The 12,170-nt window shown below is 41.6% G+C and overlaps 1 protein-coding gene across 1 annotated transcript in view; it reads left to right on the forward strand.

Moving 5' to 3' along the window:
- Nucleotides 1–10,012, forward strand: part of LOC122866466 (protein NLRC3-like) — a 26,407-nt gene extending 16,395 nt beyond the window's left edge. The window contains 5 exon segments of the mRNA XM_044176167.1: nucleotides 3,149–3,298; nucleotides 3,627–3,746; nucleotides 4,404–4,639; nucleotides 8,216–8,846; nucleotides 8,848–10,012. Coding sequence (XP_044032102.1) covers nucleotides 3,168–3,298; nucleotides 3,627–3,746; nucleotides 4,404–4,639; nucleotides 8,216–8,846; nucleotides 8,848–10,012 — 2,283 coding nt within the window. The 5' untranslated portion in view covers nucleotides 3,149–3,167.
- Nucleotides 10,013–12,170: the final 2,158 nt, after the last annotated feature.

The following is a 12,170-nucleotide window of genomic DNA, read 5'->3' on the forward strand; positions in this document are numbered from 1 at the left end:
GACGGAAACGAGACGCTGAGCGATGGATGAAAGGAGATCATTACATCACTGTGGACAAAATATGAAGAGTGTAAATCAAATCTATGAAATGTAGCCTTGGAAATAAACTCATGTAATGAATTTTTGTCATGATGATGTATTTTTAGCTTTTTGATAAATTAGTACAGAAGTCTGTAAAATGATTTAACAGTTTTTATTGTTAGTTTCCATATACAAAAAGATAAAACTGAAACAACCCTAGGGGCTAGGGAATCCATTATGTCGATTTCGATTCTTAGGACAAGTTCAGGTGGGATTGGATGTTGTGATTGTATCGTCAGTTAAAAAAAGGATTTTATTAAATTATTTGGCAGTTTATCACTTTTTAAATTCAACTTACCACATATATCAGTTAATTAGGTTACAATAGATGCAACTGAAGCTGGTCTGTAACTCTGAAGGTGAAGACACTGTTTGCTGCTGAACCGCCTCAAATAATCACTCTTCTACATAAAAAATTTAAAAAAGCACTTTTTATATGTAAGAAAGAAGAAATATTTCTGTTTTTATGATTGTTCTCATTAAAGCTGTGTTCTAAAAAATCTGCTCTGTGTGTCTTTATTGAAGCTGAAGCTGCTGCTGAAGATGATGATGATGCTGATGATGATGAAGATGATGATGATGATGATGCTCTGTCTTGTTTCATGACTGAAAGGAGCAGAACGGATATGCTCCATAATCTTTACATTTACAAACAGAAACACACTTCAGATGTTTTGTTTTGTGACCATGATTCATGAATATTTTACTAACTGAGGATTATTTTCATTATCAGTTAATTTCTCAGTTACAGCGGTGTGCAAAAGTGTTTGCCCCCTTCCTGATTTCTTATTTTTTTGCATGTTTCAAACTAATTTAAATGTTAGTTAAAGATAACACAAGTAAACACAAAATGCAGTTTTTAAATGAAGGTTGTTATTATTAAGGGAAAACAAAATCCAAACCTACATGGTCCTGTGTGAAAAAGTGATTGCCCCCTAAACCTAATAACTGGTTGCTCCACCCTTAGCAGCAACAACTGCAATCAAGCGTTTGCAATAACTTGCCATGAGTCTTTTACAGCGCTGTGGAGGAGTTTTGGCCCACTCATCTTTGTAGAATTGGATTCAGGTCAGGACTTTGACTAGGCCAAAGTCTTCATTTTGTTCTTCTTCAGCCATTCAGAGTGGACTTGCTGGTGTGTTTTGGATCCCAAAAGTCTTGGGGATCATCAAGATGTTTTCTGGCAAAAATTAGACGAGCCTTAATGATCTTTTTGCTCAGCAGTGGTTTTCGTCTTGGAGCTCTGCCATGCAGGCCATTTTTGCCCAGTCTCTTTCTTATGGTGGAGTCATGAACACTGACCTTAACTGAGTCAAGTGAGGCCTGCAGTTCTTTGGATGTTATTGTGGGGTCTTTTGTGACCTCTTGGATGAGTCGTCGCTGCGCTCTTGGGGTAATTTTGATTTGCCGGCCACTCCTGGGAAGGTTCACCACTGTTCCATGTTTTCGCCATTTGTGGATAATCGCTCTCACTGTGGTTCGCTGGAGTCCCAAAGCTTTAGAAATGGCTTTATAACCTTTTCCAGACTGATAGATCTCAATTACTTTCTTTCTCGTTTGTTCCTGAATTTCTTTGGATCTCGGCAGGATGTCTAGCTTTTGAAGATCTTTTGGTCTACTTCACTCGGTCAGGCAGGTCCTATTTAAGTGATTTTTTGATTGAGAACAGGTGTGGCAGTAATCAGGCCTGGGTGTGGCTAGAGAAATTGAACTCAGGTGTGATAAACCACAGTTAAGTTATGTTTTAACAGGTGGGGCAGGCACTTTTTCACACAGGGCCATGTAGGTTTGGATTTTGTTTTCCCTTAATAATAACAACCTTCATTTAAAAACTGCATTTTGTGTTTACTTGTGTTATCTTTGACTAATATTTAAATTAGTTTGATGATCTGAAACATGTGGGGTGCACGGTGGCAGAGCGGTTAAAGCTCCTGCCTCCCAATAAGGAGATCGTGGGTTCGTGGATTCGATTCCCGGACCAGACCAACATCACGCAATCTCTCTGGGTGGAGTCTGCATGTCCTCCCCGTGTTACCGTGGGTTCTCTCCGGGTTCTCCGGCTTCCTCCCACCGTCCAAAGACATGCATGTGTAGGTTAATTGATAACTCTAAATTGCCCGTATTGAATGGATGTGAGAGTGAATGGTTGTCTGTCCTTGTCTGTGTCTGTGTCTGTGTTAGCCCTGCGACGAGTTGGCCACTGTCCAGGGTGTACCCTGCCTAAGGTCCAAAGTCACTGGGATAGGCTCCAGTCACCCGCGACCCCTAACGGGACCAAGCGGTAGAAAATGGATGGATGGATGGATCTGAAACATTTGAGTGTGACAAACATGCAAAAAAAAAAAGAAATCAGGAAGGGGGCAAACACTTTTTCACACCACTGTACATTATAGGGACATACATTTTGTCCCCACAATGTGACTGTGTAAACAAATTTCTGTCCCCACAACATTAGCAATACCCGCCCGAACACACACACACACGCCCACACACACAGATAAACTCACCTGATTTCTGGTGCTGAAGAGGGGCGGAGCAACACAGACCAGGTAAATAAGAACAGGGAGGGAACCTAAAACTGAAAATGTTCAGTCAGGTCAGGTCAGACTCCATTTTGAGATGACAGAGCAGAAGGAGGAAACTGAAGGCTGAGGCAGGGTGAGTGTTAACCCAACATTTTTATTATTTTACTTTAAAAGTCTGTGAGTCAGTTTTCTCCCTGTTGACTGTAGAGGAAAGAAATGTGAGAATGACCAGTTTGACTCATCTGTGGACACAAAGTCGTGATTGGCTGAATAATAAATATTAAAGCTACAGTAACCCGAGAAATCAAACACAGAGTTAAAGAAAAGTGACCAGGTGGAGCTGATTTATTGAACTGTGTGTTATTATACTGTATACTCTTGGAGTTCTGATTGGTTTTATTATACTGTATATATATGTGTGTGTGTGTGTGTGTTTGTGTGCTCTCAGTCTTGTTTGTGACTCATGAACAGACTTGTCAGACTTGTTCCTCTTGATTCTCGTGTTCTGAGCTCACAGTCAGTGTTTCTGTTTTACCTCTCAGACTGACTGAAGGCCAGAAGATGAGTGTTTGTGTGGAGGAAGAGGAGGACAGAGCAGAGTCTCCAGGATCCAGCTGTCTGTCTATGAAGAGTGACCGGTCTAAAGGAAGCCTTCTAGACTTCAGTAATGAACCTGGACCCTCAGACACAAAGTAAGACAACTGACACTAACTCAGTTATATGACTCATTTTCAGTTACCAGTTACCGGTTTTGTTCATTTTGTGTTATTCAAATTTCTCTTAAAATGTATTTGCTACCTAAATTTGGTAAACGTTTTCTTCTGTATCTGAGTATCTGTGACAGCTGTCAGTCACCTAGAAGAGCTGTAATCTGATCTGAGAGGACTAATGCAAACTTTTAAACCTCCTGATTATCGACAGCAGCAGCAGTTTGTGTGTTTAGAGCTTCCTAAACGGCTTTCATCAGAGAATCTATCAAGGATTCGTGTGATACGAATAAAAACATCTTGGTGTTTGCAGAGTTGAGTCCAACAGACAGAGAGCAGAGTCTCCAGGATCCAGCTGTCTGTCTCTGAAGAGTGACCAGTCCAAACATGATCCTCCAACCTTCAGTAATGAACCTGGACCCTCAGTCACAAAGTAAGAGACTGTTTTTACTGTAAACTGAGCTGATGGAAGATGAAGCATTGAGGATGAAGACTAAATGCTAAAAGATTTATATTCATGATGCGGAACTATCAGTGCAGATACTGTTTCAAACTAAAATGGATATTAGTCTGGGTTTTATAGCCACAATCTACTGATAATATTTCTGTAACATGATGACATACAAACAAGGCAGCTGTCTGGACTTGAACCTGTGACACCACTGTTATATGCTGTGAGTCTTACACTGCTGGTCTGCCACAGTTTTTCAGACCACTTCTAACCTCAGTTTAAACCTAACTAACTCAAGCTAAGCTGCCCAAAGTGACTGTAAAACAGTGAAGGACATAATCAGCTGTCTTTAATGGAAGGCTTTTACTGTGAAGTAGCTGCAGGAAGTGTTGAGTTTGTATTAATAACAAACTACAGGCAGATCACTAAATGTTCAATAAGACAGTCAGATAGGAAAAGCAGTTAATTAGTGTTTCTGAAAGCAGGAGAGTTGAGATAAAAGGAACAATCATTGTCATTACAGACTGAAAGCTGAAGGCAAACAGAAAAGTAACAACACTTTTACTGTTCTCTGTGAGCGTCTGAGCTTCGACACAGTGTCGTCCAAATCATTTTAGTTCTAAAGAAATGTCTTCACAGAGAGAGGAAGAGGAGTCCTGTTTCTGTGGAGGAGCAGCCGTCCTGCTGTGCTTTGTGTCAGGACGTCCTGAAGGATCCGGTCTCTACCAGCTGTGGACACCGGTTCTGCAGACGGTGCATCACCTCATACTGGGACCAGTCTGCTTCATCAGGAGACTCCTCCTGTCCCCAGTGTGGAAAAAGATCCAGAACAAGACCTGGACTGCAGACAGCCCGTCAGACCAGCACTGTACAAAGTAAGACTGTACACCTGTCTGCTGAAAACACTACTTGTTGTTTTAATACATTTGTTGTGTCATACAGCGCAGCCATTCAAGATCTTTATAAACATCATTACATTTAAAGTCCAGCTCCAGCAAAAATATCTGCTCTGTATCACTCGTCCTGTGTTCGCCTTCGAGAGAAAATCTGAACCAAAAAGAAATACATTTCTATTCATTATATGTTGGTTTATGGTTTACACAGAATGGCACAGCAGATGGCAGCCTCTGTGTTTTGGTGCACATTGTTTTGTTTGGAAATTCAGTTTGTGATACCCAGAGCTCTCTCACCAGACCATTACCAGAAATTCTCTGGTTACAGCTTCTCAAATGTGAGGATTTGCTGTTTTCTTTGTCATATATGACAACTTAAAATTTTAAATAGTTAGACAGACAAAAGAAGCAAATGGAAGATATATCTTATCATCTCTGAGAAACTGTGAACGCCAGTTTTTCACTTTTTGTAATGTTTCATAGACTAAACAATTACAGTGGTGTGCAAAAGTGTTTGCCCCTTCCTGATTTCTTTTTTTTTTTTTTGCATGTTTGTCACACTTAAATGTTTCAGATCATCAGACAAATTTAAATATTAGTCAAAGATAATACAAGTAAACACAAAATGCAGTTAAAATGACTTCCGGATGGGAGCCGAAACGTCTTGATTCTGAAAACAGTGTCCAGATGACTACGACTGAAACCTTTTCTATGACTGAACATTCCTGGACGAATGAGGGACTAAACCATTTTATCTCCACTAGGCCACTCCAAAGTCTTCATTTTGTTCTTCAGCCATTCAGAGACCCCACAACAACATCCAAAGAACTGCAGGCCTCACTTGCCGCAGTTAAGGTCAGTGTTCATGACTCCACCATAAGAAAGAGACTGGGCAAAAATGGCCTGCATGGCAGAGCTCCAAGAGGAAAACCACTGCTGAGCAAAAAGAACATTAAGGCTCGTCTCATTTTTGCCAGAAAACATCTTAATGATCCCCAAGACTTTTGGGAAAATACTCTGTGGACTGACGAGAAAAAAGTTGAACTTTTTGGAAGGTGTGTGTCCCATTACATCTGGCGTAAAAGTAACACCGCATTTCAGAAAAAGAACATCATACCAACAGTAAAATATGGTGGTGGTAGTGTGATGGTCTGGGGCTGTTTTGCTGCTTCAGGACCTGGAAGACTTGCTGTGATAAATGGAACCATGAATTCTGCTGTCTACCAAAAACTCCTGAAGGAGAATGTCCGGCCATCTGTTCGTGACCTCAAGCTGAAGCGAACTTGGTTTCTGCAGCAGGACAATGATCCAAAACACACCAGCAAGTCCACCTCTGAATGGCTGAAGAAGAACAAAATGAAGACTTAAGACTTGGTATGCTGAACTCCAAATCCTTCAACCTACTAACTATTGGTGGTAATTCTGGTTATAGTTATTAATTTAATTATTAATCTATAGTTTAGTGTATTTTATGAGACTCAATCAATTAATTGGAAGACATCCATGGATGATCATTTCTCTTCTTTAAGAAGAGTGGTGCCCCCGACGACTTTATTAATTCAATTATTTATGATTATCTTTGATAGTTCTGATAACCTTAATTAATTGATCGCACTTACACAAGTGGGTGCCCCCCGTTTAACAAGTCTGTAGATGATGCAGTAAACATGGCCCTCAGGACACATGGCACCTGGACTCCTCAGGAATCTGTGCCTGGATCCTGTTTGTGGATTTCAGCTCTGCCTTCAACACCATCATTCCGGCTCTGCTACAGGACAAGCTCTCCCAGCTGAGTATGCCTGACTCCACCTGCAGGTGGATCACAGACTTCCTGTCTGACAGGAGGCAGAATGTGAGGCTGGGTAAACATGTCTCTGACTCCTGAACCATCAGCACTGGTTCCTCCAAGGCTGCATTCTTTCCCCTCTGCTCTTCTCCCTGTACACCAACAGCTGCGCCTCAAGTCACCAGTCCGTCAAGCTCCTGAAGTTTGCAAATGACACCACCCTCATTGGGCTTATCTCTGATGGGGTGAGTCCTCCTACAGGTGGGAGATTAACCACCTGGTGACCTGGTGCAGTCAGAACAATCTAGAGCTCAACGCTCTGAAGACAGTGGAGATGGTTGTGGATTACAGGAAGAAACCAGCCCCACCCGCCTCCATCACCCTGTGTGACTCCCCTGTTGACACGATGGAGTCCTTCCACTTCCTGGGCACCATCATCACCCAGGACCTCAAATGGGAGCTGAACATCAGCTCCCTCACAGCTCCCTGGCAGATGAAGAAGTTTAATCTGTCAAAGACAATGATGGTGCACTTCTACACCACCATCATCGAGTCCATCCTCACCTCCTGATTCTGATGATAGCGCCCTGTGTCTTTGCCTTAACCAATCAGAATGCTGTTTGTTCGCCATCTACATAGATGGAGATGGAGAACTATAGAACTCTGATGCAGGTACATCAACATCATCAAATATGCTGAACTGCTTCAAGTGCTGCTTTTAGAAATAATAAGAGAGAGAGAAAGTTTTAGTTTTTTTATAGGCCAAGGTGAGTTGAACAGGGAATTTTCAGTCTGAAGATGTGTACAGTTTCTGCTGTCCTGATGTTGATGGGGAGCTCGGTCCACCATTGTGGATCCAGGACAGCAAACAGTTGTGATTTTGTTGAGCGGTAGCTAGGCCCCCCTCGTAGTTAGGGACTAGCAAACAAGCCGGCAGTAGCAGAGCATAGTGCACGGACTGGGTGTAGCTAGGGCTCATTTACTGGGGCCAACCTGAGATGGTCTCCTTCCTCAAACCGAAGCCATGTCTGTAACTAAACTGATTGGATCAACACGTGTCTGTGCTGGTGACCAGAGAGAAAGCTCTGTTTTTTAAAAGTCTCTCTGTGTTCAGCTCTCAGTACTTTTGTAGCTTCTAACTGAATCTCTGTGGTTTGGAGTTTACTTTCACTTCTGTGTTCCTGTTTGCACTTTCAGATATCAGCCTTATTTTACTGTTTACTGGTCACTTTAATCACATCAGAGCTTTGTTAACTTACTGCTGATGTAAACTCACAAACCAGCGGGAGGCTTTTATTGTGAAGTAGCCACAGGAAATGGAGTGTATTTGTCAGAGATTCTCAGCGCTTCGTCTACACAACAAGACATGAACATATTCTGTATTATTTGATCGGTGGATCAGTTTTAAATGTCACAGGGAGGAAGGAACGAACTGCCACAGAGAGCTGTTCAGATGAAGAGCTGCAGACGAGCTACTGAGGCTCAGCCTGTCGCCTCTGCTGTCAATCAAACACATACACCGACACACATCAGAGGCTGAGAGACAAAGGAGCATTTCTGAAGTTCCCCCAAAAACCTTTTTATTCCCTTTTAATAATAAAATAAAACGATTAATTATAAATGAGAAGGGACGACTTCTTTAATTTCAGGTGGACTTTATAACCTTTACTTCTTTATATTCTTGTATAGATTGTTTTTATATTGGTAATCAAAATAATCACCAGATTGTCAAATTGTCTTTGTTTTGTCTCTCACTTTTTTCTCTTTTGTAGTGAGTGGTGGTCTGCAGGAGGTTTTAGATGAACATAAGATCAGTCTGAGGAGGAGATGTGAACATGTGACTGAAGGAAATGATGAAACAGGAAGTGGAACCCTCCTCAACAGGATCTACACTGAGCTCTACATCACAGAGGGACAGAGTGAAGAGGTTAATACCCAACATGAGGTGGGGCAGCTTGAGACAGCTTCCAAGATGGAGACCCTCCATGACACTCCAATCAAGTGCCACGACATCTTTAAAGCCTTACCTGGCCAACAAGGACACATCAGAGTCGTTCTGACGAACGGCGTCGCCGGCGTTGGAAAAACCTTCTCGGTGCAGAAATTCACTCTGGACTGGGCAGAGGGCTTGGAAAACCAAGACGTCAGTCTGCTGATTCTGCTTTCGTTCAGGGAGCTGAACTTGATCAGAGATGAGCGGTACAGTCTTCTCGAGCTGCTCCATGTTTTCCATCCAACATTACAGAAGGTCACAGCAGAGAAGCTCGCTGTCTGTAAACTTCTGTTCATCTTTGACGGCCTGGATGAAAGCAGACTTTCACTGGATTTCCACAACAATGAGGTCGTGTCTGATGTCACACAGAAGTCATCAGTCAACGTGCTGCTGACAAACCTCATCGAGGGAATCTGCTTCCTCGGCTCTCGTCTGGATCACTTCCCGACCTGCAGCAGCCAATCAGATCCCTCCTTCATGTGTTGGCAGGGTAACAGAAGTACGAGGCTTCACTGACGCCCAGAAGGAGGAGTACTTCAGGAGGAGAGTCAGTGATGAAGAGCTGTCCAGCAAAATCATCTCACACATCAAGACATCCAGGAGCCTCCACATCATGTGTCTAATCCCAGTCTTCTGCTGGATCACTGCTACAGTTCTGGAGCACATGTTGACTACAGACCAGAGAGGAGAGCTGCCCAAGACCTTGACTGACCTGTACTCACACTTCCTGCTGGTTCAGACAAAGAGGAAGAAGCAGAAGTATGATGAGGGACATCAGACGAGTCCACAGGAGCTGATGGAGGCTGACAGGGAAGTTCTTCTGAAGCTGGGGAGGCTGGCGTTTGAACAGCTGGAGGAAGGAAACATCATGTTCTACCAAGAAGACCTGGAGCAGTGTGGTCTGGATGTCTCAGAGGCCTCGGTGTACTCAGGAGTTTGTACAGAGATCTTCAGAAGAGAGAGTGTGATCTTCCAGAAAACAGTCTACTGCTTTGTTCATCTGAGCGTTCAGGAGTTTCTGGCTGCTGTCTACATGTTCCACTGTCACACCAACAGTAACACAGAGGTACTGAAGGACTTCCTAAAAGACTACAACCACAGGGGCTCACCCCTGGATGTCTTCCTGAGGAGAGCCATGCAGAAATCCCTTGAAAGTAAAACTGGCCACCTGGACCTGTTTGTCCGCTTCCTTCATGGCCTCTCTCTGGAGTCCAACCAGAGACTCTTAGGAGGCCTGCTGGGTCGGACAGACAACAGTCCAGAAATCATCGGGAGAGTCATCAACAACCTGAAGGAGATGAACATGTATAATATCTCTCCTGACAGAAGCATCAACATCTTCCACTGTCTGACGGAGATGAACGACCACTCAGTCCATCAGGAGATCCAAGAGTTCCTGAAGTCAGAGAACAGATCAGAGAAGGAACTCTCTGAGATCCACTGCTCAGCTCTGGCCTACATGCTGCAGATGTCAGAGGAGGTTCTGGATGAGTTGGACCTGCAGAAGTACAAGACATCAGTGGAGGGACGACGGAGACTGATTCCAGCTGTGAGGAACTGCAGAAAGGCTGTGTAAGTCCAGATGTGATTAACATTATAGATCAGCAGTTTAGTTATTCAGATATTAACATTCTAAAATTCTTATTATTCTTAGAATAGTGTTCGACTTGTTTATTGCAAACATATGTCAGTTGTATTTTGTCAGAGATTCTTGAGCTGTTTCAAACGCTGTGAGTGAATAAAATGTAGATTTTTCAGTTGGTTGTGTTTATAGCTGTCAAGTTAATGAACACATTTATTCTATTTATTTCTACAGTTACAGTTTTTTCTTCTATTTATCTTCCTTTGGGTGATGGAGGTGACATACATACCTGGTGAAACACATGAAGGACTTTAGAGGTTGTGGTTGAGGTTTTATCACAGCAGCATTTGATTACAACATATAGCAGTATTTTACAGTAAAGTTATTTTTACCTGACTAGGTCTGCAAGGTGTCTTATATCGTCAGACACACAGGTAATACCTGATTATGCTTAAGAGTTTAAAATAAGATCTGTATCATTTTCCAAAGGAGATTTCTGAAGTCATAGATGCTTTCATGCAATTATTGCTATAATAATTTTCAGAATGTTTCATAGTGAGCACGGAGGATGTTAGGGGACGCCACACCCCCTTCTTAAAGAAAATGGACAAAAAAAAATGCAAGGTCAAATTAAGGGTTCTACTTTACATTGTTTAAATAACACAAGACTCATTTTCAGTAATTAGCTTTAATTTGCTTTAATTCTTTATATTCTTTTTTACTCTCAACTATTTATAATCTATTTCTGAATTGCACTGAATTTATTCTATATTGTAACTTCTTTGTAAATATTCTGTGTGTATGTCTTTGAAGCATTTTGTTAACTTGTTTTTGAAAAGTGCTTTATAGATAAATTATTATTATGATGATTACGACTATGATTATTATTATTATTGAGGTTGTTGTTGAGGTTTCATCACAGAAGCTTTTTATCACAACATATAGCAGTATTTTACAGTTATCAGTGAATGCAGTAAAGTTATTATTACTTTACTTTTTTTAGACTCATTTTTATGAATTGGCTTTTAATTAGTTTTAATTCTTTATAGAAAATAGAATTACATTATTTAATTCTATATTGTTTGCTTATTAACTATTATAAATATATTTTTGAATGTGTTTTCACAAATAATGTCTGATCATTGATATTGATCCTTCAGACACACACACACACACACACACACACACACACACACACACACACACACACACATAATCCTCATTTTAGGGATAAGCTCATTGATTAGGACAGAGTGATGTTGAGCTACACATTTCAAACCAGAACACATCTGATCAGATTATAAATTGATTTTTATCTACATCATTTATTCTTTATTCAGATTGAGTTACTGCAGTTTGTCAGAGATCAGCTGTGCTTCTCTGGCCTCAGCTCTGAAGTCCAACCCCTCCCATCTGAGAGAGCTGGACCTGAGTGGAAACTACGAGCTGCAGGATTCAGGAGTGAAGTTGCTGTCTGCTGGTCTGGAGAGTCCAAACTGTAGACTGGAGACTCTGAGGTCAGTTCACTGACTGTAACTTAACTAGTTTCTTTCTTTTTTGTGTGTACATATTCAATTCAAATTTTTGGTTCATACATTTTCAGGATTTGCCTGATCACAAATCTGAAGAAATATAAATATTTTTCAGAAATGTTCTTTCTTTTCAAATGGCCAGTCAGTTGTTAGAGTAATGAAAAGTAGAGAAATGAAATGTTTGACAGGGCAGTTTTTCAGCTTCCACAGACTCACATTGTGGTCCATCAGTCAGTGGAGATAATGTCAGTACTGATGAGGCTGCAGAGCGTGTGAGGGATGTGAATGAGGTTATTGAGGATCTGATGACAGCAGATAAAAACAGGCTGCAGAGAGTTTGAGCTTCTGTGTAAACAGAGAGAGAGACAGGTTTGATAAAGAAAATAAAGACATGGATGCAAAGCTCAATAAAGGTGAGGTGAGGACCTGTGATGATCTTCATGATATCAGGAGCTGATATGGCTGGTACAGAGACAACCCATACAGCTGCTCTGGTGTGGTGTGCATTAAACCAGAGAGTAATAAACAGCAGCCTAACAGGCCAACACATCACAACAAGCAGGATTCAAGGTCTGTCTGAGGATTTTAAAAAAGGAGGTGAGACCAGTCATATTCTTTGT

The sequence above is a fragment of the Siniperca chuatsi genome, linkage group LG19 (assembly GCF_020085105.1).
Source record: "Siniperca chuatsi isolate FFG_IHB_CAS linkage group LG19, ASM2008510v1, whole genome shotgun sequence".
Classification (NCBI taxonomy): Eukaryota; Metazoa; Chordata; class Actinopteri; order Centrarchiformes; family Sinipercidae; genus Siniperca; species Siniperca chuatsi.